This window comes from Platichthys flesus, chromosome 6 (genome assembly GCF_949316205.1).
Source record: "Platichthys flesus chromosome 6, fPlaFle2.1, whole genome shotgun sequence".
Lineage (NCBI taxonomy): Eukaryota > Metazoa > Chordata > Actinopteri > Pleuronectiformes > Pleuronectidae > Platichthys > Platichthys flesus.
In genome coordinates this window covers 9,072,146-9,097,816 of record NC_084950.1, presented here as the reverse complement: position 1 = coordinate 9,097,816, position 25,671 = coordinate 9,072,146, and the positions used below count along the sequence as shown (strand labels likewise).

The 25,671-nt window shown below is 41.4% G+C and overlaps 4 protein-coding genes across 5 annotated transcripts; 1 reads left to right on the top strand and 3 right to left on the bottom strand.

The window, feature by feature from the left end:
- Positions 1-806: 806 nt before the first annotated feature.
- On the bottom strand, positions 807-9,186 carry terb1 (telomere repeat binding bouquet formation protein 1). The gene is made up of 20 exons (XM_062389682.1): positions 9,147-9,186; positions 8,911-9,051; positions 8,615-8,746; positions 7,957-8,088; positions 7,634-7,694; positions 7,301-7,419; positions 7,011-7,139; positions 6,768-6,920; positions 6,551-6,682; positions 6,295-6,420; positions 5,945-6,084; positions 5,521-5,861; positions 5,319-5,386; positions 5,166-5,234; positions 4,542-4,778; positions 3,516-3,602; positions 2,766-2,831; positions 1,746-1,822; positions 1,198-1,353; positions 807-1,089 (listed from the first exon to the last, which is right to left on the bottom strand). Exons 1-20 carry the CDS (start codon positions 9,184-9,186, stop codon positions 1,054-1,056), a joined length of 2,442 nt encoding a protein of 813 aa, XP_062245666.1. The 3' UTR covers positions 807-1,053.
- Positions 9,187-10,800: 1,614 nt separating this feature from the next.
- Positions 10,801-13,178, top strand: LOC133955581 (calcium and integrin-binding protein 1-like). The gene is made up of 7 exons (XM_062390489.1): positions 10,801-10,967; positions 11,373-11,407; positions 11,520-11,619; positions 11,790-11,943; positions 12,030-12,148; positions 12,787-12,875; positions 12,975-13,178. Exons 1-7 carry the CDS (start codon positions 10,917-10,919, stop codon positions 12,994-12,996), a joined length of 570 nt encoding a protein of 189 aa, XP_062246473.1. The 5' UTR covers positions 10,801-10,916; the 3' UTR covers positions 12,997-13,178.
- Positions 13,179-13,222: 44 nt separating this feature from the next.
- On the bottom strand, positions 13,223-15,654 carry LOC133955580 (RCC1 domain-containing protein 1-like). The gene is made up of 8 exons (XM_062390488.1): positions 15,356-15,654; positions 14,995-15,210; positions 14,738-14,903; positions 14,515-14,636; positions 14,317-14,421; positions 13,733-13,903; positions 13,619-13,648; positions 13,223-13,500 (listed from the first exon to the last, which is right to left on the bottom strand). The coding sequence occupies exons 1-8, from the start codon at positions 15,546-15,548 to the stop codon at positions 13,343-13,345; spliced, it is 1,161 nt and encodes a 386-aa protein (XP_062246472.1). The 5' UTR covers positions 15,549-15,654; the 3' UTR covers positions 13,223-13,342.
- Positions 15,655-17,278: 1,624 nt separating this feature from the next.
- Positions 17,279-24,413, bottom strand: unc45a (unc-45 myosin chaperone A). Of its 2 annotated transcripts, XM_062390436.1 has the most exons (20): positions 24,307-24,413; positions 23,415-23,469; positions 23,098-23,290; positions 22,551-22,726; positions 22,352-22,441; positions 22,089-22,256; positions 21,607-21,775; positions 21,338-21,508; positions 20,940-21,111; positions 20,513-20,813; positions 20,337-20,431; positions 20,034-20,175; positions 19,777-19,917; positions 19,460-19,587; positions 19,313-19,379; positions 19,096-19,209; positions 18,898-19,013; positions 18,499-18,616; positions 18,255-18,410; positions 17,279-18,136 (listed from the first exon to the last, which is right to left on the bottom strand). In XM_062390436.1, exons 2-20 carry the CDS (start codon positions 23,436-23,438, stop codon positions 17,864-17,866), a joined length of 2,814 nt encoding a protein of 937 aa, XP_062246420.1. In that variant the 5' UTR covers positions 23,439-23,469; positions 24,307-24,413; the 3' UTR covers positions 17,279-17,863. The 2 variants fall into 2 exon arrangements, with proteins under 2 accessions (XP_062246420.1, XP_062246419.1); XM_062390435.1 differs by lacking the exon at positions 24,307-24,413 and having other exon boundaries at positions 23,415-23,571.
- Between the last annotated feature and the right edge of the window lie 1,258 nt (positions 24,414-25,671).

The window sequence follows — 25,671 nt, the reverse complement described above, 5'->3', positions numbered from 1 at the left end:
ATTTGTTTGTTGGCAGGATTATGCCAAAGACGGCTGAGCCAACTTCATTGAAATTTGGGGAATGGGTGGGGTATAGTTTGATTAAAGGTCAGATCCAGGAATTTTCTTTCACGATTGGGTGTTAGCTTTGGCGGAGGGATGCGATCTAGTTATCCTCGTGTTTTCGTCCTGAAACTATGTTCTTGTTAAAAAATGTAAAGCAGTTGTTAAACTCAAATGCAAACATAACTCAAGTTTTAGTAAAACTGCTGAAATGGACAATGTTTTTCACAGATTCCTTGTCACTCGCTCATAATGTCATATTTCTGCTGTTATGTTAACTATTGCTAAATAACTAAATTGACAACAAACTACTTTTAACTTTTAAAATGTTAAGTAGGTTAAATTAATTATGACTTCAAACTGGTGGATAACTATGACAAGGCCTAGAGACCGTAGTGAAACAGCATTGGTGTAGATGATTTCCAGAGTTTTAAACGCTCGGCCTTTTCTCTGCCTCAACATGAAAACATTGTGCAATCAAATGTGGCAGTTGCAAACACAGTGGTCCTGCACAACGTGATGGTGATTCATCAAATAATGGTGCAACAAACAAAATGACTTAACTCAAATGGTGAATATTTAAAATTTCGTAAAACTAATCCACTCTGAGTCTGGAGCAATTCACTCTTACACAACATCCCAGTGGTTTCTGAGTCTCAAGTGGTTTTATCCTATAAGCACGCATTATAGTGTCCGTAGCAACATTTTCCATTTGAAATAAAGTCTGTTTGCATGAATCCAGTAGGGAGCTATTGACAGAAACATTAAGAAACCCAATCACCAGTTTAATGTAATGTAAACAAACAATTTACAGTATCTGTCAAAACACAAACTACAGCAGAAACAATTTTAAAGACAGAGAAAACTTAACAAAGTTTTAAATATCAGGCTCAATAAATTAGAGGTATATGGAGTGTGTACAACTTTGATAACTGTACAACCAAGCAGTGTTTTGAACTTGAAATAAGTATTTTAGATGACTCAAAGCTGTCGACTTCCAGAGGACCATTATTATTGGTCTGCGCCATCACCCATGGTTTTAGGTTTCTGAAGGCAAAGACAAGAGCAGAAGGTAAGGCGGTTCATTTTAATGCATTTGACATTTATCTTGAAGCACCAGCACTAGCACTTTATTTCCAGAGTTTCTCTTGTTACCATTAGCTGCCTGTATTTCTGGGCTAGGTCAACATTGGTACGTCCAGGTTGGAAGGGATTAGACCACAAGATGGAATTCCAAGAGAAGCCAAATCTCTTTACTCCGTTCAGAAGGTAATGCACCTCCTCACGGCAGAAGTCCTTCCTCTTTCTTCTCTGAGAATAATATTGAAAATGAGAGAAAAAGTCAAAACTCTGAGAAAGGATTCGATAGACAGGAGAGTTCAGAACATTTGACCCATGCAGTGTGCGGAGATGCACTATTGTACTTTGCACTTGTAGGTGCCATGTGTGTGTAGTCCATACTTTCACAATCTGAACCAAACTGCGTTTGCAGAGTTAAACTGTAACTGAAAGTATTTGCATATTTTCATAGAGTAGAAGAAACACATTGGCCAGGCCTGTAGGTAGAGGTACTTAGTTTTGACTACTGGCAGTAAACTTAATGCACTTCAGCACATAGTCATGGTGATAAAAAGCTGCTGGAAAACCTAATAAGCTATAAAACATATACATTTTTGACAGATAATATTCGTTCACACTCTTACAGTGGAGCAGGGATCTGTGGTAGTCTTCGGCTCGTTATCGAGGACACAAAGTCCAAGATTATTCCTCCCTCTTCTCTCTGTGTTTGAAAGAAAACAGTTTGCATTTGTGTCTGTGTGTGAGTGTGTGTGTGTGTGTGTGTAAGACTGAGATGAGGCCACTTATCTAAAACTCAGGCTCTTACTAAAGAGAACTGCCTTTACATAAAAAGAAAAACATGTATCTTTTCACTCTTTCCATCCTCCTCATTACAGCGATATTGCATCGCCCATTCTGGCTAATACAGCTGTTGTACTAAAATACAGCAAGAGATGTATGGTGGATGAGAAAGAGGAGGCAGGAAAACCCGAGGGAGGTGGGGGCAGAATAAAGGCAGGGGGAAAAAACGAATACATTATGAAGGCGGAGAGAGATGGAAAAAACAGATGAGCTGTACAGAGCAAGAATGAAAATGTGGGTTTTGCTGTGGAAGAAAAAACTATTTTAAGTGTAGACTCGCACAAAATGAGCATTGGAAAATAAATTTGGCTGAGAGGTCTGCAGATACAGTTAAGCTCAGCCTGACCGTCTGTGGCAGCTTTTAGGTCACAGAAAGTCTGACAGAGACCTTGCAATGTCACTCCTTTCGCTGCTATGTGTCTGAAACAACTCAAAAACACAAGAACACATCCTCTCAATCTCTGTCAGAAACACACGTGCGCACACACGCACACACACACAGACACATACGTGCACAATCGCACGCACACAAACATAGAGTGTGACACAGCTTAATACAGCTGTACTGATCTCTACCAGCTCCGGCCTGCACTGTGAGAACACTGGCCACATTTCAACATTCCTTCTGCCTTTGTCTGCTGCCAAGAACACACAGCAGAAGACAGCTCCCACCACAGGCGCTCAATCTCAACATTCTGACATACACACACTTAATTTGATTTGCTGTAAACACATTTACCTGCAGGTAGAAGCTGCTTTTTCAGACATGACATGTATAGAAGAACATAACACCACATGCATACCAGACTTGTTTTGAGAAGTCTCTGTCCTCTTTTTAGCTCCTCTGTGCAGTGGAGTCAGAGCGATGCCTATGAAATGTGGAGGAAGATGACACACAAATAACCCACTTGAAGAATGTTGTACATGTGTGTTACAGCGATAGCGTATATCTAATAATATCAGGCAACGGTTTGCAAGAGTTTAAAGAGTTGGTTGAGCTTTCAGGAGCAAGTATTTGCAACAGCCGAACTGCTTTTCACCTCTGTTTGTTTGTTTGTAAGCATGATTATGCAAAAGCCTCTGAATGGATTTCCACAAAACTTGGAAATATAGGTCATGGACCAAGTAATTAAACATTGACTATTGGCACTGATCTGTTTAAATTGGCAGATCCAGGAAGTGTTTCATTCTTTGACATTTCAGCAATTTTCCTATTTTTGGATCTTAAATTAGGGAAGTTAAGGGGTGTGATATCTACGTGTGAGCAATATGGTGCGGATCCCCCAAAAATGCTACTCTAGAATATTTAAATGTGATTTTATTGTCGGATTGATTTTTTTCCACTGCCGTACTCTAACACATAGGGCTAAAAACTCTAAACTAACTCCAATGTGTAAAAGGGATTTGGCCTTAGCTATAATTCTTCTTTGAATCCAAGGAGATTGTTGGCCCTTGGCGCTGGAATGCACTCTACTCAGTGTAATTCTAGTTTTCATATTACAAAAGAGACACCCTTGTGATAGAGAGGCATGTAAAATTGACTTGCTTCTTACCATGCTGCTTCTTCCTGTGGGCCTCTGGAAAGCACCGCTTGACTTTCCCTGCTTCTTTACATATGGGAGTCAGGGAGACCTTGTATACTGCAGATCAGACACGAGTAGTTAGAGATGACAATACGTATTTCTCTATGAGCTAATCAGAATTAAACTGATTGGTCCATGAAACTGTTTTAAACAACCACTACAATCATGACTCATAAAGCTTATACATTTACCTTGTCTGAAGTATATTCACTGAGATTATATCAGTATATTATATTTTCCAGCCAAATGCAGTACTATTCAGCCCATGTTGCAGTAACAGGTCCGCTAATGCAAGCCTTAAAAGGTTATAGTGAGCGCCGAAAAACAATATTTAAAACTTGAGGAGCCATAAGAAAACTTGGAAATACATAAAAAAAACACAAACACAGGTACCTCGTACCACAAGGAAACACTGTGGGGGGACCATACTTGGAAGAATCCATTGAATTTTGACCAAAAGTGAAACCTATCCATTCCCATTTAGAACTTACTCCTTCCTTCTGCATCACCTTGTGATCCAGTTGTCAGGCACACAACAACCTTCAAACCAAGGCTGATGCAAAGTGAGTAAGACTCTGTGTCCATGAGTAACCAGAGTTAAAATAACTGATATGTGTGAAACAAAAATAATATACAGCTGTTGATATTAATAACATGTTTTACTTCCTTGTTTTATGATAAAGTGGTTGTTCTAAATGCTAAGTTGATTGAATAAGGATTGAAATGTAAGAAAAATTTAGCTGTCAACCTACAATTCTAAAATGGTAAATTGACTTACTACTAGTATGGTCCACTAAGAGCTTTGCAGTACAAGCCATAATCACCCAGTCACACAGCTTGAGGTTATTGGACAACCACTCTACCTCCTGAGTCACAGATTTAAATACAAAGGTAAACTGCTCTACTTACAACAACTATCAATTCCATAGTCCTGTTGTGCTTTATGTGAAGATCTTATCAGACTGTGAGACTGACACTACTGGTGAAGCCTCTTACCACTCCGGTGTTCTTGTCTTCTGTGTGGCCCTGCTCTTGAAACTCTCTCAGGGTTTTGGTGCGTCAGCTCCACAGAGTGGTCCTGGTTCTCTCTCCTGAACAGAAGGCTGCAGTGATGAGCCCTGAATTGATTTGTGGCTGCTTGGAGAGCCCTGTGCATATCACAGCTTTGATGGCGGGAGCTTTGAAGAGATGCAAAGGTGCGACTGGTCACTTTGTCAAAGGGCAACACACAGCCTGAAGGAGATAGGGAAAAGATGTGGGTAACTCACTCAAGATCGATAGCTGAATTTACATTGATAAGGTGAATGTTCCCTTAAAGCTAAGATGCATATTTATATCTGTGATTGTTTGTTTGGCCTAAGCTTTTCCAGTCCCAAGCCTCTCCAGGAAGCTATATACAAAATAATAATAAACAGAAAAAGGAACATAAAATGTCTTGACTTTGATTAAACTCTGAAGTGGGTCTTATGGTGTTCAAATTTAGTCACAATTTAATCAAAAATAAACTACATACATAAAATAATGGTTCATTCTTCATACTAAGGTAATTTCAAATAGGATTGAGAAAAGTTGTTTAAATGACAGTGAAGTAAAGACAGAACAAGCTTCATGTTCTCCTACCTGCACATCGGGACAGAGAGACTGAGTGTTCATCTGCTTTGATCTCCCCCTCATCACAGTCATGTAACTCTGAACATTAAAACACAAACATTCTATAAACCACACATTGACAGAACAGTAAAGACAGCAAAGACATGAAGCTGTGACTCATACCTTCATTGGCACAGTTCATTTCTATTGGTGTACTGTGCCTCACAGGTGCTGGGGGCTGAAACAACTGACTAAACAAACAAAGAAAAAACAAAAACAGAGAGAAATCTGTTGAACTGAAAGCCAACCTTTTACATTTGTCTGAAAAAGAACTCACTCTACTGACCTGCCTGAAGTATGTGGCTCTCTGGCTCCCTCTCCTGACCATGCATGAGGTGACAGCTTTGCTCTGGTACCCTTGCACTCAGAATACCACTCATCTCCTCTACTGGTTTCAACTTTCTCCTCCTTACAACTTAGGTTGGAACTAATTTTCCTCAGTTTTCTGGCAAACTCCTTCAAAACCACATTTTTACCAGTTTGCAGTTTAACTCTGTTGTCACCGTCTGTTTCCATGCGGGTGCTGCTCTGTCTATATGATGTGGGGATGGTGCTAATGCTCTTTCCATGCTGTAGAGGTAGAGGTAAGGCTGGAGACGGAGATGGAGCAACTGGCCCTTCAGTTGAAGTTGGTGGGTCTTTCTCTTCCTGCTCGTCCTCAGCACCCTTCAGATGAACAACAACAGGTCATTAGCCACCAAGCTATAAAATTACTGAAATGCGGTAATCTTTGTGAAGGCATGTTTAACCTTCGCCTGTTTCTCCTCGAGCTGGTTAATCCTGCTGAGCAACTCCTGCGCTGTGCACCTGAAGCTTTCCATGTGTGCAAGGGTCTCCACGTCTTTGTCCTCCCCATGTCCTGCCGTCAGACCAGGCACCAAGGACACAGCTTCACAGGCAGACAAACACTCCATTTTGAGAACTACCTTTTCTTTATTTATTCCACAAATTATTCAGTGATAAAAAAAAAAATTGATCCTCTTTTAAGTGCATGGCTATGGTAAATTAAAAGGTCTACATTCATTAATTTAGAGTCCTGTCTTGCATGAGGAAACTACAATGATTGAGAAATAGCTGTATTATTATGACATAAACTTACTGGCCGGTTTGCAGGTCTGCAATATGAACGTAGCAGCCTTCCTGACCTCCTCACATGTGTCCTCTGTGAGTAAAGTAATAATAAGGGGCAGGCCTCCACGCTGCACCAACTGGGACTGGTGGTCCTCTGCAGACAGGAGGAAACACGGTTGTGGAATTTTTTGGGGATAGCATAAATAATCCCCATGGGCTCACAAGATAAGGAGAGCACATCAACAATTTGTGTTGTTGTTTAAAATATGAAGATGACGTCTCACCAGAAGCCTCGGTGCAGTGACCCAGGGTTAGTAAAACTGAAAGCCTGTCCTCAAGCTCCAGATTTGGGCTGCCCAGCAGAGAGAGGAGATGGGACACGGTGCCATACTGAGCCAGACCTGAAGCCAGAGCAGCTGAAAAGAGCAGATTGTCAATGGAGAAGGAAACAATTTGGGTTGTGTCATTTGAAATGTTACTGAGTGAGGGAGCGATACACACAGTTATCAGTAACGCAAGCTGACAGGGTCTTGGAAATAATGACTGACAGTTGGCACGACAACGAGCTTGTATCTGCCACAGAGGCGAGACGGAGGAGTGAACGAGTGAGAGTCTCCAAACCCCCCGAGGCCGAAAAACACTCCTGAACATAGCCTGCAGGAACAAACACGAGATTTGTTTTAAGTAATTTCATTGTTTGGACATTGTTTTCAATTTACAGGTTTGGCCCAAACGTTTACTTACAGTTGTTGGCAACAGTCATTGCTATGAAGGAACAAATTGATTGGATAATCTCTGTGCGTGCCAGAGCAATCTGCTGAAGCCAGACGTTTATCATAGGAAAGGCTGCAACACAAATACGCTGAGCTTCCTCTGGAAGAGAAAAAAAAATCAATGGATTTAATACTGTTTTTGTTATTACTCCAGATACCATTAAAAACACTGTCCCATGATTTGAGTCCATGATGAAAGGGGAAATACTTTTATAAATACTAACTCCTCTGTAAAAGGAAAGAATACAAAGATGACATTACCATTCTGAGGATTGTTGACACATCCACAGAGAGCACTAGACACAGATGTCCAGAGTTGGTAAGTGTGAGGAGCGTTGGCTATAACTGCAGTGGCCTCCTTGGAAAGGGGAAAAGTAGTCCTGCAAAAAAATATACACTAAAAAAAATTATTCTAAACCCCTTGTAAATGTTACATTTTTAACTTGGCTATTCAGGACTATTTTTATGTGCAACTGAGCCCTGCATATATTTTAAATTAATGAAAAACTTAAAATATATATCTTGACATTATTAACTTGAGTAAAATAAACATAAACATTGTGTGAACTATATAGATACATCACTGATAAGTACCTGAATAGGTCCAGTAGAATGTCCACGCAGCCATTGGTTAAAGCTAAGGACTGTCCTAATTCTGCAAGAGCACACAGACACACACAGGTTACAGAGGTCTACATTAAAAAGTGAGATTATCATCACACTCTCAGGAATCCTATATGAAATGTACACAGTATTTCAGCAATACATTTTTTGTATGTATATGGAATTGCTCTCATAAGCTGAAAAACAAATTAAAAGAAAATGTCATGTGAAGTTAGAGAAAGAAAGGATACATTAAACAGCATCTGATCCTGTAGCTTTATTCACTGAGCTAGCTGAGGTGGTCTTTATCTTACTGTTGTTGGCGACCAACACAGACAGCAAGTAGACGGACACTCTCTTATGTGTCAGTGGGAGGTGTTCATTCATCAACCAACCAGCCAGGTCTGTAAAGGTCTCCTTTCTGCACAGGGAATTCTTGCAAAACACTAGCAGAAGGAAAGATAAACATCAATATCAACAATATGTTAAACTTTCATTCATTTGAAAATACCACATTTGATCACTTCAGTTCAGAAATAACACTATACATGCTTGTGTACGTTTTCAAAATAAAATACACATCTTTCATTCAACTCATATCAGGTCTGCAGCCTCTGACACCGCATCTCAAATCTGGGTACAGCGCAACAAAGCTGTCTTCTGTCGTGGGCAGCTTTTAGTATCCTATACATTACAGAAAAGAAAACAATAGCAGGGTTTGCAAGTAGCCTATGATTTATTTCAGTGTCCAAGCTATTTACTGAAGATTGTTTAGAGGCCATTTCCTGCCTGTTGACCAGTTTATCTTCATCTGTACAATTTAACAAACACCACCCAAATAAATATTTTCCATCTTTTTGAGGCTCGACCGTCTCGTTTTGGGACGATGTGTACATTCATCCGAGGCTTCAATGGCGGCAAAGGTCTTAAATATCTCTCTCACACACACAAACACACACAAACACAACCTACCATTGGCCCCTGCCAGAGTGCCGATGGTAAAAAGCGCAGTCTCCTTCACATCCGAATGAACGATAGTGGATTTGGAGAGGTTATACACAAATGCCACACCTCCCATTTCCCTCAGCAGGTCCACATTGTCATCTGAAATAATGAAAAGTTGATAGCAACAGTTGAAAGGTGTTGTGTCAATATGTCACGCATCATTTCCTTCAACGATTGCTCTCCAGATAACAAACAGGATTGACTGATGGGCCTGTAGGAAAAAAAGATAGCGATTGTATGAAACTTTAATGGAGCAGTGTTACCTCTGTTTTCACAGATTGAGTGAATGGTGAGAAGAGCTTGTTTCTGTAGCTCAGGAGATTTCATCTGATACTTCAGACACTCAAGGAGCAGGCTGAGGTCTGTTCTAATGGCTGAAAGCAGAAAGATGGAATCAGCAAAGTCTCTTGTTGAACCGGACAGACATTTTTAGATAGCTACGATCATTTACAAATACAAACTAAATGTGCACAGCTAGTTTCCAGCAAATGTCACTTACCAGTGCGGCTGTTGCTGTAATCCCCTGTTGTATCCATCATGTTCTTTGAAGGACTCTTAGATTATGATTAAATCTCATTCAACTAACAGTGTGGCTGTTTTATCCATCCGATAATATCATCTCGAAGTCCTCACCTTTGGTAGATCTAGCATTATTCAGTGCTAACGAATTAGCTGCCTAGCTAAATACCCTAATATTTATTAAGCTAACATTTGCTCCGGTTAAACATGCAGCTCTTTCAAAGTATAATTTTTCTCCAAGTTAATGTTAGAGTTTTCTTCAGTAGTAAGAAAAGCCCACGTGCTCACTCTGTGGGTAATTAAAGTAAGAGACAGAGATGTTAGCTTTAGCCAAAGCTAGCTGTGGTGTTTCCCTCCCATGAATCACCGGCGATAGAACGTCGGCACCTTGCGTTAGTAGCGGCGTGGCCCAGCACTACTAATTTAAGTTTGTGAAGTTTAATTCATTCACCAGACAAGACACGTGTTGTTTCCTCCTAACAGATATCTGCTGACAAACAAAGCTGAAGGTCAGATTCTTCATCTTTTCTGTCTAGTCATTTTTATGAAGATTCACTGAGGATACTGATTGTGATCACACTCACACACCATTTAGTTTTGGATCATATCTGCGATGCTTTTATTATTTTGGTTTCTCTGTACTTTACATTCTGTACTTTCTCATTTATACAGTGTTGTTATTAATAGGCCAATATAAAGTCTCTTTTATTATTTACTGAACAATTTAAATCAAATTAGTTTTAAACAATATCAATATCCTACATACTCTTTATAAACAATGTAAATATAGGCTATAGATAGATAGATAGATAGATAGATAGATAGATAGATAGATAGATAGATAGATAGATAGATAGATAGATAGATAGAGAGATAGATACTCAATATATGATATAAGGCAAGTTTTGACCTGCAAGTCTCTATTATGTTTTGAAAATGTGTAATAATAGTAAAGGTAATTATACATACACAAATGAAAGTGTGATAAGTAAAGACTGGAGACTTTCTTTCTTTCTTTGATATTTTTTTTAGCAATTTGTTCTTTTTGCCCACAAAAATAGTTAATCATATGACATAACGATACAGTTTAAAGATGTCTGTAAACATGTGGGAGTAGAAGAACACAAGGAAACATGGGAGCAGTGAGATGAAATAAATAACTTGTTTTTATACAATGCAACAGCTCATTAGTTCAAGTGGTAACAAATACCTGGACCCAAAAATAGAGATGCCATCTTTACTCAGGTCAGGACACACAGGAAATCTGAACATTTCATGCAACAGGCTGCATTTTGAGTTACCTCACAGGAGTACCCCAATTAATATTTCCATTTTATATCTCCTTGCTCTTATATTGCACGTTTACTTATTTATTACTTTTGACTGTCTATATATTGATTTTTCCATATTACAACAGCACATAACCCCATTGTGGGAGGAATAAAGGATAATTTTATCTTTTTTTAGGAGTAATTGCTGATCAAACTCATTGCTACAAAAATATGTTACGTTAAAGCATATAATGTGGGACGAATATGAAATAATTTGTTTGTTTATATTTGCTGGGTTAGTTTACACCTCGCCTGTTGGAGGCAGCTTTTGTTGACATTGCGTCACCGTGGAGACCGTTACGTAGCTGAACACAGGGAAGAGGAATGGGCTAAGCAGAAACCGGAAGTAAGCGATACAAAAGCAACTAGAGGTAGTTTCTTTTTTAAAGAAAGTACACGTCCAAGTCGAAAAACTCGCCATGGGAACTACGGCAAGTCAACTTGGGAAGGACCTGCTCGCAGAATATCAAGTAAGTGCCCGAAGCAACGTCTTTGAAACTGGTGTTATCGCGTCACGGAAGTAAAACGAGTTGGGTAAACCTGCGGGTTGCTTTTTCCACGCGTCGTTAAAACTATCTTAGCTTAGTGCTATGAAGCTAAAGAAAACCATTAAAGCCTTGTCACCAGGGGATTTATCTGTCGTCTGTAGTTGTTCCTATAAAGTAAACAGAAAAGTTTGAGGGCACTCGTCATCAATCTTGTTAAGTCAGTGGAAGCTAATGCTGCTAATATCATGGATCATCAGAAAGATAGAGGAAATATATATACAAACGGGATATAGGAAATCATACTCATACAAGTATTGAAGTATAAGTGACAAGTGTTTGATGTTAATCTGTGACTGCTTTCATTCTGTTAATCATTTTCCCCTTCAGGAACTGACATTCCTGACAAAACAAGAAATCCTCCTGTAAGTGAGCAGCTTCATGCAACATGTTACCGACAATAACAAATCATGTCCATCAATCTATCAGTGCTGGTTGCCATACATTCTTAAATATTGCCCCTTTTCTCATAATCAGAGCTCACAAGAGATTCTCTGAACTGCTCAATAAAGATGAGAGAGACCTTCAAAACACCCGGGTCCCTATGGAGAGGATCCTTACTTTGCCAGAACTCAAGGTAAAAATACATTCAAGGGGTTAAAAAGGGGATTTATGGATGTTATGTGGACTTCTTCGTGGTTTATTTGCAGTGTTTAACCAAGGTTGTTGTGCACTTTTGTGTGTTCTGAAAGAAGACGCTGAAGTGCTCATAAACCACACTGACCCTTGTACTTATTCCTGTCCCAGTCCAACCCTTTCAGGAACAGAATCTGCCATGTGTTCTCAACGTCTGAAAACAAAAATGGAAGCCTCACCTTTGAGGATTTTCTGGATCTTTTGAGTGCCTTCAGTGACTCTGCTACACTGGAGATCAAATCCCACTACGCCTTCCGTATATTTGGTAAATAACTCAATTAAAACGCATTGCTGGTAATTGATGTAAGGTTATGAAATCAGTGATATAACTATAGTGATATATTGTTTTAGACTTTGACGATGATGGAACCCTTGATTGTGCCGATCTGGAGAAACTGGTTAACTGTCTGACCGGGGAGACTGATGACACGAGACTGACCTCAGAGGAAATGCGACAGCTCATCAGCAATGTGAGTTCACTGAGGCATTGAATCTGATATGAACACCGAGGCTATCGTGAAATGTGGGCAGCAAAGAAATTGTCCTGCACTGCGAACTAGAGTCCTTCTCTGCCAGGCAGCCCTGTTTGGACATCTAGTGGGCATCTCCTGTGTTTCTCTCTCATCTGCTGGTGGTTTCGCAGTCTCATAGTTAAAGACGGACACAGCCTGTGGTTAAAAACTTCTCTCAGGTCACTAACGTGAAATGAAAAGTTCCTTTTGTCATCAGCAAATCCTTTGGAGAGCACTGAGTGTATTGTCTTTTGAACATGTTCTGGTGAGGTTTCCTTGTTACCATGAGGATATCGTTACGTTTATCCTCTTTGGAAAAATAGCTGCTACTCTAAATCTTTATCCCTTCTGCAATCATGTTTTTAAACAGTACGTATCGATCTTTTAAACCATTTCCTTTTTTGTAGCTTATCGTTTTATCCTCTTTTTAACTTGTCTTATACTTATTTGTACCTCGCTGTTTTTGTTTTGTTTCTACAAGCTGTTCCAAATGATTGACCCCCTGTGGGATTGATGAAATTGTTTGAATTGAAATGTGTGAAAGCAATTTTAGATGAAGGCTGAAGACAGTGGATTCAGTTTCTTCCCTTTTTCAGATCCTTGAAGAGTCCGACATTGACAAGGACGGAACTGTGAACCTCTCCGAGTTTCAGCATGTGATTTCAAGATCACCAGACTTTGTCAGGTAAGAACCAAAATCAAACTATTAATTATTGTTACATATGTTATTTTACCCATTTTTTTCACTCTTTAACTATAACCTTACATTTTGATTTATCCACAGTTCTTTCAAGATTGTCCTGTGAAGACCTCTAGAGGGCTGCGGAGATGCATATCCCCTTTCCTTCTCATAACAACAATTTAATATTTGCCTTAAATTATATTCACCTCTGGATTTTATTGCCTTAACTGTTTTTATGTATTGTTTTTGAAATTAAAAAGCAGATTTTTTAAATACCTGTAAATAATTAAAAACATTTACCAAAAATACAGAATTGTCCAAGTTTTTCATATAAGCAAACAAACATCACGTTTGTATTACAAAATATATTTAATCTCAAGTCTTAAGGTTTGTCATGTGAGAGCCTACACTTCCTGACATGTTGTCCAAAGTCCACTGTTCATGTTTATGAGGGAAATTCCTTTGTAATTTTAAGAGCTTGGGACTTCCTCCTTTATAACAGCAGCAAAAGTGTTCCACGTCCCACACACCACATCAACCACACGCATCTGCTGCTCCCTGAAGAACTCCACACGCTGGGGCTCATCGGAACTGATTAACGTCTGATGTCCGAGTTGACCGTATTCTCCTGAAATAGAAAGAGAAGGAGAGATGGTCAGGGGATTGTTAACACTGCAGCAGCAGCACCGATCAGTTTCACAGACAATACAATGTATTCATGCTTCAGGTTCCAAATTCAAACCTACCCCAGCCCCAAGTGTAGAGGTCACCTGTGGCTGAAATGAGAAAATCAGAGATTAATATGACTTATCAAGAAATGCAAATCAATATAATACACAGGCTGTCACAAGAGTTCTTACTTGTCACGGCAGCTGTGTGACGGGAGCCGCAGCTGACTGTCCTGATTTCACAAGATGGGGTGACGTCCAGCAGAGCCGGGAAAGCCTGGATCGAAATGAATACGTCCTGGTGTTTCTCTCCCTCCTGTGGATCTTCACCACTCTTCACATCACCGTCTTCGCACAAAGCTCCTGTTCAAAACAGTCAATGAGACCCGGCTATTACCATGACCATATCCAATTAAGAGGCAAAGTGAACAAGTACTGAACAGGACATTATATTAGAGTCCTAGCGGTGGTTCATCCATGAATGCTAAAGCCTTTGCCATACCTATACCTGACAGGCTTTAATTTAACTCTAAAACAGACTGTGGGGGAGATATCAGCTGTAGCTCTCCACAGTAGTAGTATCATAGTTTATGAAATATAATATATCCACCAGGTCCAATATTTGTTGACCTATTGTTCAGAGATTCAAAGCGAACCTCAGCAGATAGGATGAAAATCTTCGGATTTATGGACGTCACTTCAGGCAAGAAGAAATATAAGAGGATCGTGTTTTGGAGTGAAACTTTATTTCACATTTCTGAAGGATAAGGACAGACCTGCTTGTTGGCTACTCTGCTGCTGCATCGTTTTCCTCAGACCTCGTGATGGAAGTCCGATCTGACCGCTCTCATTCCAGCCCCACAGGTAAAGGTCACCGCCATCTGTGAAGAAAAGGTCATCGGAGGTTTTTCTTATCCAAAATTGAAGGGGTCGTAACTCTTTTCACTGCATACATCTTTTTTTAGAACATGTACCACTAATGGCGACAGAGTGCCAGCCTCCTGCAGCGACAGCGCTCATGGTCATCCCCCAGAGGGCCTCCACTGCCCTGGGCTCCTCCTCAGAGGTGAGGCCTCCGTGTCCCAGCTGACCATGACTTTTGAATAAAACACAAACATGCAGCAAACATCAAGATTTTCAGAAGGGTGCACTTGCAGTTGTAAATTAGGAAGACGTGCATGTGAGTGTTCGCTCTACCTGCCCAGTCCCCAGGTGAACACGGCTCCGGAGGCACACAGGAGGACGGCATGATCTCCTCCCAGAACCAGACTCTTTGCTTTCAGGTGAGGTGACAGGGAGCGGAAGAGAGGAGGTTTGGTTGCCATGTAGCCACCAGGGACCAATGGGAGATTCAGGAGTGGACCTGGAGTAAGACAGCAGACAGATGTTTACTGTTGAGCCTCTTACGTGTAAAGTGATAAACCTGTTTATGTGCGAGATATTAAAATACACACAACCAGAGCTGCTTTCCGATTGGGTGACTGTTTCGGTGCTCCATGATGGAGTCTGGTCTTTCCTCTGCAGGTCCCAGGACTCGATCCTGTCGGGGAAAGCAAGGGTCAGGTGCTGTTCGCTGATGGAGGCATCTTTACAGCCAAGGCTCAGTGAAACACCAGAGGACTGAGAGGAGGAGGCTACATCGAACCCTGCCACACACACACAGCTGTCACCTAACACACACAGACACACAAAGACACAGAGCAATCTTATTAAGAGTGTTGTTATGCTTCCTGTGACAGTTCTTCTGTGTCAGTATCTCGGTGTCAGTATCTCTGTGTCAGTTCCTCTGTGTCAGTATCTCTGTGCCAGACTCACCATCTTCGTGCACAGTAGCTCTTCGACTCCAGCTCGCCCTGACTCCACTGATCTTGGAGCAGCAGCAGGAGTCGAGCTCAGCTGGACGGAGCACTTTAATTTCCTCGGTGAAGTCGCTTCCTGCCGCTTCATGCAATCTGCCGCGGTCACATATTTGTCCAAACGCGTTGAAGCCAAATCCAAACCACCGCATTGAAAAACGCGTCGACTCCTTTTGTTTATTACGGAAACTGCTGCAGCTGATCCGTGGCTGCGCAGTTACCCGCAGAGTTTGAACCGCGTGGCTGGAAAGAGGCGCTTGCGCGGCGACGTACTGCGCATGCGCACTGATTTGAAGAGCCGCTTGATAGATCTACATTAAACTCTGAGAGATAATACTAACAATTGTCATAACAACAGGCACGTGCACAGATAGACCCCTAGTGGTGCTCAAGCACTGGCCCTTTTGCCCTGGATGAGAAAAGTGCCCTTCTGCTGGAGCCCAATTTTTTCTTCATTCATCAATATTTAAGAATACAAATTACTCTCTCTGTCATCAATTGATGATTGCTGGTTGAACTTCAAATTGCCCTTGAAGGATATTACAAATTTTCTTTTATGGACAACTTTGGTTAATCACAAGCTGCACAAACCAAGCCAGAGCAGCAGAGGAACCCAGCAGCCAGCAGGGGGCAGCTTCAGGACATCACAGCAGACTGTGATTCTTTGGAAAAGTACTGGGTTATTCTCTAACAATAGGTTTTTACAGTATGTTAAATCAACCAGTATATAAAAGCCAAAAATATAAAAGTAACTTTTATGGTATGGATGTCAAATATATGTAAGTAGAAAATATTTTCTCTGAAGTTTTAGTGATAATTTGTCAATCTTATTATTCTGCCTTTTTCCTCGTGGCAATCATCAGGCTGTGTGACCTAGTGGGCAAGGTATTTGATCTCCAACATGAGAGTCCCGGGTACAAATCCCACTCTGTCCCATCTTCAAATTTGCAGTACTCTGAACTCTTAAATATATTACACTATTTAAATTAATCAGATATAAAGACAAGAAAATATTTAGTTAAAAAAAAAAAAATACTGCGGGCGCAGTTGGCTTCTGCGCAGGATGTGCGCAGTAGGCTTCTGCGCAGAATATGCGCAATGGATTTCTGCGCAGGAAGTGCGCAGTAGGCTGTGACGTTAATGTATTGTTTTAAATTGCATGTGTCACGTCATGACAAATCAGTCTCCTGTGTCGCCTGTACCAGGAGCCGCCCCTGTCACTGGTTATCATGGCTCGCTGTCTGTCCGGTAACCAGCCGTCCGGACCGCTCCGTGAAGAAGGAGGAGGAGATGTTCCTTTACTTGAAATGCGGCCACTTTATTTCTCGGATATACAGCAGGAGCGACACTCGCATCCCTTCTAGGTGGTTCGGCACTTCTTGTTATATAAACACACTTTTAGCGTCTTTTCCCACAATACAAAAAACTTTCCTTAAAGGGGCAGGCCATACCTGCAACACAACAGCTCTCGGTCTCATATACAGATGGCAAGAGAAAGCAGAGAGGGATTTTTACACACTGTCTGATAAAGATTCCGACCGTAAAGGGGTAGTAATGGATAAGGTTTTCTTTAACAAGTTAATAACATCAACAAGTCTAACATATGTTATGTATGATGTTACACAACTGGTCTCTCTCCCTTTCTCCCTCTATCTATCATCTCTCCCCTTTTCCATCAACCTAAGGAAGTTTGTCGTCGTCATGCTCATTCAACTGTTGGCTTTCTATATACTGTATAGTATTACTATGTATATTGCCTTGAGATAATGTTTGTTATGATTTAGTGCTATATCATAATCTTTATACATATATTTCATATACAGTCGATTCAACATTCATGCTTTGGAAGTGCCTACAAAGAGAAGAAGTGACAATATTCTTCAGGTACAGATATGAATTTATTAAACAGAGTTAAAGTTGTGGGAATGTAGTGAATTAAAAATGAAAACACTGCAAACAATTAAGTGAATTATACAAATGAAATGTTTTGGTCTTTATAGGTCAAACATAACAAAAAAAACAGTAAAGTAGTGTGAACAATGTGAAATAAAAAGACAGAGAATATTTGTGGAATAACAATTACACAGGTATAAAAACTACAATCTTAAGTAAAGAATGTATAAAAATACACTTCATTGTCTTTCAAGTTGATTTTGCACGATAGCTGGAAGTGCATGATTGTACTTGTCATGACGATGGATACAATCAGTGAGAAAGAAATAATGTCAAACAGCAGTCAAAGCTCATGTGTAATAGAATAGCCAATTTCGAATAAGATCTGTTTTTTTATCCAATAAATGATTTTAAATGAATCATTATTGCCTTTTGACAAATGCGCACTTTCAGATGAGCCTTTATCTATTCTGACCAAATAACTTATCTCCTGCTAAAGTGAATATGACTTCACTGGTCCCACATACTGTAACTCTCAAGGCACATCCCCACACAACAGCAGTGTTTTCAGAGTTCAGTTCTTTTCCCGCCCCTCCCTGCTCCTGATGATGCCGTACTCCACAGCTTTGTCCAGACAGTTCTGAGCGACCTTTATAATGGGCTCCGGTATGCCTTCTCCTCCCTTTGCCAGGACAGTCAGGATCTCCAGAGCCTCACTCTCCATGAGTGTCTCAGCCAGGCTCTTCTCCGCCTGCATCATGTTCTGAACGATGACCGCTCCGCGATGACGGAGGTCTGATATATCACTGAGCAGCAGCGCCTGTATGATCTCAAGCCAGTGGGTTGTCTGAGGACGACAGGAAGTAATGTGAGCCAAAATATTAAAAAAAATGCTTTTGTAGTATGTGAAGGTTTTGACTTGATTTAAGTGTTGGGGCATTGAACTGCTGCAGTGGTGTACTTACTGTTCCAGGGATGCGGGCACAGAGCTCAGGCTGCTCAGCGGTCAGCATGGCTAGAGTTCCTGCAGCAGCTTTCCGCAGCCTCTCGTCCTCCTCACCGCTGTAGAGAACAAGCAGCTTCAGGCGATCGTTCCCTGTTGCCAGGTACATCTTCTGAACCTGAGGACACACCAAATACCCATTGCTGTTAGCTTCACATTTTAATAAATTTGTGCCAATAATGCATTTTCAATATAATGCGTCTTACCTCTGTGCTTAAAACCAAATTACACATGCACTCTGTGGCAGAGGCTCGGACCAGCTCGTGCTCTTCAAACATAAAGCCTTCAACTTTTTGGACAGCCTTCTCCTTTATGATCTTTTGTCTGTGAAACAATACAAATTATCAATACAGGCAGATACTACTCAAAGCTAATATATGCATTTGTGATGTCAGAAGTATTTTTATAGAATTTTAACTGTATGAGACAAACTATGATCCAGTGTGTTAAAAAGTCTAAATAGCATTAATATGCACTTTTTTTATACATTGTAGAAAAATTATTCATATGAGATTTGGATTTGCTAATAATTCTATTATCATGCTCCCACTATAGACTTGTTTTGTACATGTATTCTTTGGAGAGACTTCCCCCTAGTGGCCAACCTGAGTCTATCGCTGATGCCAGCCAGGTTGGTGAGAGCCATGAGTGACTCAAAGTTCTGCAGCAGCGTGCATTCAAGGTTTAGGAGACTGGCAAGTGGTCGTATCACCTCATAGATCTACAAACATTAAAAAGAACAATGGTTTAACAAAGACATTATACATTTATCATTTAAGAGACCAATTACAATTTATCCTTACCCTTTCTCCTGGGAAGGCAATTTCTGGGTTAGATGTGATGGTTATTTTTGCCAGGGCTTGTGCTGCTTTGATTTTCCCTAAACCTGTGTTGTCGGATGCCAGTGGGATCAGAGCCTGGGTGAGAAAACAGTAAAACTGCGTCATATAAAACTCCAAAAGCAAAGTATTCAGGTAAGTTCACAGGATGAATAATGTGAATCTATCATGGTGCGTCTACCTTTCCTCCACCCTGCGCCACCACTGTGCCTCTGTCTTCCTGTCGTTCCACCAAAGCCAAGAACACCCTGTCGTGAAAAATGGCATTAAGAGCAATTCTACAGAGAGAACAGTGAGCAAAAAAATAGACACACTGCCATTTTCCTACCTTGCGATGCATTCTCTACAAGCCTCAGTGAGGGTGGGACTCTCCTGTTTGACCATACACACCAACGCAGATACTACGCCAGACTCCAACAGCTTCCCCAGCCTTTTCTCCACATAGGCAGGTGCATCCTGACACGTGAACAGACAAAAAGGTTCAAGTAAAACATACAAACGTTAAAAAATATGCAGGTAACATTCATTTTAAGAAAAGCTAAAGAAAGAGGTTGAAGTTTGAGCAGTGGAGCTACTGTGCAGCACTGAAGGAACACCGTGTAATGTTAAATCTACATCTATAAAAAGGGAGTATGTCAGCAGCACCTTGGGGTGCTCCTCAGGCACATGCTGCTTGGCATACTTGGCCAGCTCCACCATCTGAGGATCCGGCTTCTCTACTTCGTAGCTGTTGGTGCAATTCACTAATGTGGAGCCCACAGCGAAGAGCACCGTCTTATCCTCCGACTGTAGAAACATACAGAAAAACATGGTTGTCACAAATATAACGAAAATACCACTTTTTTAAGAGCAGTCAGTCTTTAAGAATGCATTTTTAAGTGCATGCATCACAAGTAGCCAACCTTTGCCAGTTCAAACATGGCCAGCAAAGCGCTCTTGTCTTCCACAAAGTCTTCCTTCACATCAGCATCAAAGGTGAGGTAGGCAAGACCTTCCACAGACCACCGGCGGGAGGTGGGGGGCAGAGACTCATTACACAGCCACCTAACAGAGAGAGAGAAAGATGCAGCTTGCGTCTTATTCCAAAACAAAGAATCCATTCCTTGTTTTTTTGTCTTGTAATTCAACAATACAGACAAACGCATGACGCACTTCTCAGAATCTTAACCCAGTTTCATTATTCAACGTCAACATACAGTACATACTTCCTGCACTGCTTAGCAAGTTTCAGTGTGGATCCCTCTGCAAACTGCTTCATACTGAAGTCAGTCCCTCCTGCTGATCCAAGTTTGCACAAACCCTGTGAAATAGGCCACATGAAAGCATTAACTTTTATATTTTATGAAAGAAGATCTCAAGTCCAGCCACATGCGGGACTTACCACAAGGGCTCTCACACGTATCCTGTCATTCTCGCTCTTCTTGTAGAGGTCCTTCAGAAGTGCCACTCCGTTGGTTGTGATGAAGGAGGCTCTCTTGGCCTTGCCTGCAGCATGTATAACAGACTCCACTGCTACTTGCTGGTGTATTACATCTTCGGAGGCACACAGAGAAATCACTGCGTCCATCAATCCTGACATCTCCAGGGTTCTGTTACCCACGTCGCTCGGCCCTTGGAGAAGCACCGACACTGTCTGGATGGCTCGCAACTTGGCATCTAGGCCGGGTCGGCTGAAGTACTGCCTACCCAGAAAATTATCAGAGGGGGAAAATCATTCATAGGATGCAATTTTTTGGCTAATGGGATACAATAAGTATTTTTTGTTTTCGTATTATTCTTTGAATAGCAGGCCTAAGTGGTTAACTCACTGAACGTATTCTTCACATAGTTTATTGAAGTTCTCCCTCTCCTTGTCACTCTGTAGGTCATCGTAGAGTTTGCTGAGCAGGACGGAGCAGCTCATGTGGGAGTTGTCTGTGAGAGGTGGTCCTTCTGCGAGCTCAGCGACTGTCCCAGCCACCTCCAGGATCTTCTTAAGTCCTGTAGGAGGACGAGGACGTCATTAATCTTGCTGAAGCGATGCCAGATAAAACTGGTGACCGGATGTCAAGGGCTTGGAATAGCTGAGCTAAGGCCAAATTTTCATTAGACATATGAAAAAAAACCTTCTTACTGCCATTCTACCAAAAAACTCTATTGCTATTTTGTTTCCCTCAAAGCACAAGGGTGAACGAATTATTTTATTTAATGAGTGTGTGTTTCATACCCTGGTCTATCACCCATAGCGTGAGGGAGTTGTCAGGGTTTTTCAAAGACTTGCGGGGTACTTGTTTGACCAGGAGGTTGATGGCGCTGTCTCTGCCTGGTCCTGACACATTAGGTGCTGGAAGCATTCCCAATAGATGCTTCAACATTGAGCGTAGCTCCTTGGAGGGTTCTGTGTCAAATTCACAAAGTCAATTGCCTTTGAAAGCACAGGACAGAAAGCTAATAAACACAAATATGAATATAAACATGATTCAAGTCCAAACTCACCAGGAAGTATGGCTTCATCTTTCCCCCTGATCTCTCTGTTCATGTCCTCTGTTAAAGCCTCAAACATCACCTGCAGCAGGTGGCAGGCAGCCAGAGACACAGTGGAGGCCCCTGATCCCATTACTGTGCACAGCTGCTCCATTCCCAGCTCATTCACAATCGCCATAGTCTGGAGATAGAAAAACAGACATCAGCACTGAAGAACAGCAAAGAAATTGAGTATTTGCTATTAGCACGTTTGATAGGATCTCCTGACAGACAGGGACCTTGGTAAATATATATGTGAACATCTGCTGATAAGTTGTGCCAAAGCAGATAAACCGTGAAAAGAAACAATAATTTAGGAACATGTAAATAAACAATAATACAAATAAGAAGGGCATCTTATGAATATATCTCATGTTTGATGGAATAAAATACAGGTTCACATCCCTGCTAAAAATGTTGCAATGAATATTTCGAGAAGACATAATTACACTTACTCTGGACTGATGTCCAGTGCACAAACCAACCAGAGTCCTCAGAGCTGAGAGGACCACCTCCTCCTGCTTCGACACAAGCAGTTTCTGAATCAGCTTCACGCCGTCATTACGGAAGATCTGCTCAGCTCCAGCATCTTCTCGAGATAACACCACCAGGTTCTGAGCAGCCTGAAATTGAAGATAAAAGAACAATTTAAACACTTTCCCTTCTTTTAGAGAAAAGAAGGGAAATAAATTATGACTGCCTTATGAGCCATTCTTACCTTCTGTCGATCTGAGTCTTTCGCGGAGGCATCTAAAAGGAGGGCGAACATCTGCTGCACTCGTGCATCTGTGGAATTTAGCTCTCTCGACTACAGGATTAAGAGAAAAAAAATCAATCAGGAGCTGCTCCTCAGTGTCCAGCTCCAAATACAAGACCTCCACAATCCTTCATCCACCTCATTAAAAATGTCATATCACCTTCTGGTGGATTTGTGCTCCGAGCTGTCTGAGCAGATCCTGGAAGGCTTTGTTTTTGGGTTCAAGCTGAGCACACCTCTGAGCATCCAGAAAGGCCTGGTCAAACCGACTGAGTTTCTGAAAAGCCTGAGCTCTCCGGAACCGGGCTTTCACATCACCCGGGTCAGTATCGAGAGCTGAAAAGAGAGGCAAACATGACTCATGAATATTTTTTCTAAGAAAACATATATATATATATATATATATATATATATGTAATACTTCATCAATTATACACAGTTGTTTGGTGTACCTTCTTCAATCACAGAAAAGATAGTTCGTTGTAGACCAAGTTTGCATTATCATGACTACCTCTGCCTATTATATGTGCAACACTACAAAAGGATGTTTATGTGGCACAGACCAAACCTTAACCTAAACTATCTGGATGGTTAGATGCTTGGAAACGAGGTAAAAGTAGGCTTTGCTGCAGGCTTAGCTCCACCGTCCCTTCACACTCTTCTAATCTAAAGACCTGCACAGTGTCCCCTGCAGGTATGTGTCCCACCTTTGGATGCATCAGCCTCTGCCTTGCTGTTCTCCTCCAGCTTGAGGTAGCAGGCGGAGCGGTTGCGGTGCAGCACAGCCCTCTCCGCCGGGCTGTCACTCAGCTTCAGTGCTCGGGTGTAACAGCGGACAGCTCCCTTCACGTCCCCTGCCTTGAAGAGCGCGTTCCCCTCCTCCTTCAGAGCGACGGGCCCCTGGACACAAGAGAGACAAGTCAGCAACAGTCTCTCAGGAGGACAGGAAACTTATCCAACATGAGGATTTGGAGGAAACATGATAAGCTAAACCGACAAAGCAGCTAACTGATCGCTCCCTTACCTGCTCTGTTTCGATCACACTCATAGTGGAGGCGCCACACACAACACGGCTTCACCTGAAATGGAGAATATGTGGTTTAATTTTGCTCTGATGGACACAAACATAGCCGACTTCAGTCAGACATGTTACAGCTTGCGACACTTCCGGGTGTCCGGAGCACGTCAAGGACGTAAACGCACCAGCCCCGCCCCCTGCCTCACGCTTCGTTACCATATAAGGAAGATTGCGGCAGAGCATCTGTGTGAATGTCTCTGCTGTATTTGGTCACTTTTTCTTTGTGTTTCTTCTCAGGTCACACACACACACACACACACACACACACACACACACAAGCACACATGCACACACACACACACTTTAATACCAGCATACCTATACAACGAAAGCTAAGTCATTATAAACACGTGTATCAATGTATATTTGGATGTTAAGTGTGGTTTAAATACTTTGTGTAAAATGGGTTAAACCTTTGCAAATAATTCCTTATATGTATATTTTAAGCACGTCTTGAGTATTTGAAATAAAGAATTTATGAGTGATCATGCTGTAATGTCCGTCACCTTTTTACGACGAAAGGTAAAATATGGCATATTGTATTTTTATTTCTTGCAAAAACAATATATATAAGATAGTAAATAAATATTGTATGTTTACACACACACATGGCCTTTTATACCAAGCACCATCACTTTGTGGCTGTTTCCCACCAATTATAGAAAGTGTCCTTGTTTGGTATTTCCCACATAGGTCCCCTGGGGACTCTCGTTTATCAGGACAGTCAGACGCCATTGTTTTGTGTCTTTGGTTGCTCTGGAGATGAGGTGCTTGCCTTCAGGCCCCATGCTCCGCTTAACCATGGGAAGATGCTCACATTACCACAGCAGCTTTATACCTTGAGAAGAATACCCAGCATGGACGGCTGATATGTGCTGTGTCTCCTGAGGGCTGGGCTTGCTGTGAGACCTCATACATAACAGATCCACAGGAGATCCACAAGGCTCAGTGACAGCACCGGGCACCCAGAGAGAAGAGCCCAAGTCTGTTATCAAAACAAAAGCAGCTGTGTTAACATTTGTTTCTCATCAGAACTCTTTTTTTACATCGCAGGGCATGATTCTATCATTTCTGGTTAACTTTTCTGCAGCAAAAAAATTTTTTAAAATAATTTTGTCGATCCTATCAAAACTCATCGGTCTCCTGTGACCAAAGCAAATCCAAACCCATCTGTTCCTGTCATTCCTTACACAGTTTGCCAATTTATCATGGAACTGTTAACCTCCTGTTTCCACAAACACAGAAATCTATCCTATAACCATTTATCAAAAGAACAATGTGACTCACCTGCAATACGTCATTACACTTTCCACACCCGGCTTCTCAGGTGTCATTTCCCTGCAGTGGTTGCTACACAGTCAGGTCACTGGTGTTTATGTGTCGGTGGCAAAACAGGCTGCAAAGCTTGATCAAGTGACTCAGACAGGTAGGCAGCGAGTCCAGCAGTAACAAAGGCCTCTGCAGCATTACGAGTTAAATGGTGACAAAACTGGATCTCAGTTATTCTTCTCTGGATCCCCCAGTTACCCTCACACTCCAGACAAATGAGACAACATTAATGAGAAAGTCACCTATTTCAAATGATTTATTATTAGTTATTGATCCATGATCCTGCTTATGATCCTTTTCAGTAGCTCTTGGGAAAGTTTAGTCCTGTTAGCAGTCTTCATGGCTCATTTTAAATTAAGGCATTCTGTGTGGCTTATATTATTCATTTATTTTGTGTTCAAGATACAAGATACATTTTTATTAATCCCACACACACTCATGCAAAATGTCCTCTGCTTTTGACCCATCTGGTGTACACAGCAGGACCCACAGAACAGTGGGCAGCCATGCACGGCGCCCGGGGAGCAGATGTTGGGGGAGTAAGGTGTCTTGCTCAGGGGCACTTAGACAGTGGGTAGGGAGAGTCCTCTTGGACGTTTTTTTTTGGACAGATCCAGGTGTTGTCCATCCAGGTATGTTCATTGGGGACATGTGTAGTGAAGTGGCCTTATAGGACATACGTCATGTCTGGGCTTATCTAATTATTGGGCTTTTGCTTTTTGGACCTTTATTATATCAGAGCAGATGATCAAACAAGATGCAGTTGTCAATTAATGCGATTTTATTTGTGTAGCACTTTTCATACAAACAAAGAAACACTATTGGTTTCACAGCTGTGTGATTCATTTTGTTTAATGACTGGTACGTCTGCTTT

Excerpts from the sequence above, each read along its gene's own strand:
- terb1 (XM_062389682.1), bottom strand. The coding sequence starts at position 9,186 with ATGATGGATACAACAGGGGATTACAGCAACAGCCGCACTG. Across the intron at positions 9,052-9,146 it reads TTACAGCAACAGCCGCACTG|ACTTTGCTGATTCCATCTTT; the intron begins GTAAGTGACATT and ends GTTCAACAAGAG. Across the intron at positions 1,823-2,765 it reads GACTTCTCAAAACAAGTCTG|AGAGAAGAGGGAGGAATAAT; the intron begins GTATGCATGTGG and ends TTTCAAACACAG.
- LOC133955581 (XM_062390489.1), top strand. The coding sequence starts at position 10,917 with ATGGGAACTACGGCAAGTCAACTTGGGAAGGACCTGCTCGCAGAATAT. Across the intron at positions 10,968-11,372 it reads ACCTGCTCGCAGAATATCAA|GAACTGACATTCCTGACAAA; the intron begins GTAAGTGCCCGA and ends TTTCCCCTTCAG. Across the intron at positions 12,149-12,786 it reads TGCGACAGCTCATCAGCAAT|ATCCTTGAAGAGTCCGACAT; the intron begins GTGAGTTCACTG and ends TCCCTTTTTCAG.
- LOC133955580 (XM_062390488.1), bottom strand. The coding sequence starts at position 15,548 with ATGCGGTGGTTTGGATTTGGCTTCAACGCGTTTGGACAAATATGTGAC. Across the intron at positions 15,211-15,355 it reads AGCTACTGTGCACGAAGATG|GTGACAGCTGTGTGTGTGTG; the intron begins GTGAGTCTGGCA and ends TGTGTGTGTTAG. Across the intron at positions 14,422-14,514 it reads GCACTCTGTCGCCATTAGTG|ATGGCGGTGACCTTTACCTG; the intron begins GTACATGTTCTA and ends TTTTCTTCACAG.
- unc45a (XM_062390436.1), bottom strand. The coding sequence starts at position 23,438 with ATGAGTGTGATCGAAACAGAGCAG. Across the intron at positions 22,727-23,097 it reads AGAGGCTGATGCATCCAAAG|CTCTCGATACTGACCCGGGT; the intron begins GTGGGACACATA and ends CTCTCTTTTCAG. Across the intron at positions 22,257-22,351 it reads AAGACTCAGATCGACAGAAG|GCTGCTCAGAACCTGGTGGT; the intron begins GTAAGAATGGCT and ends CTTCAATTTCAG.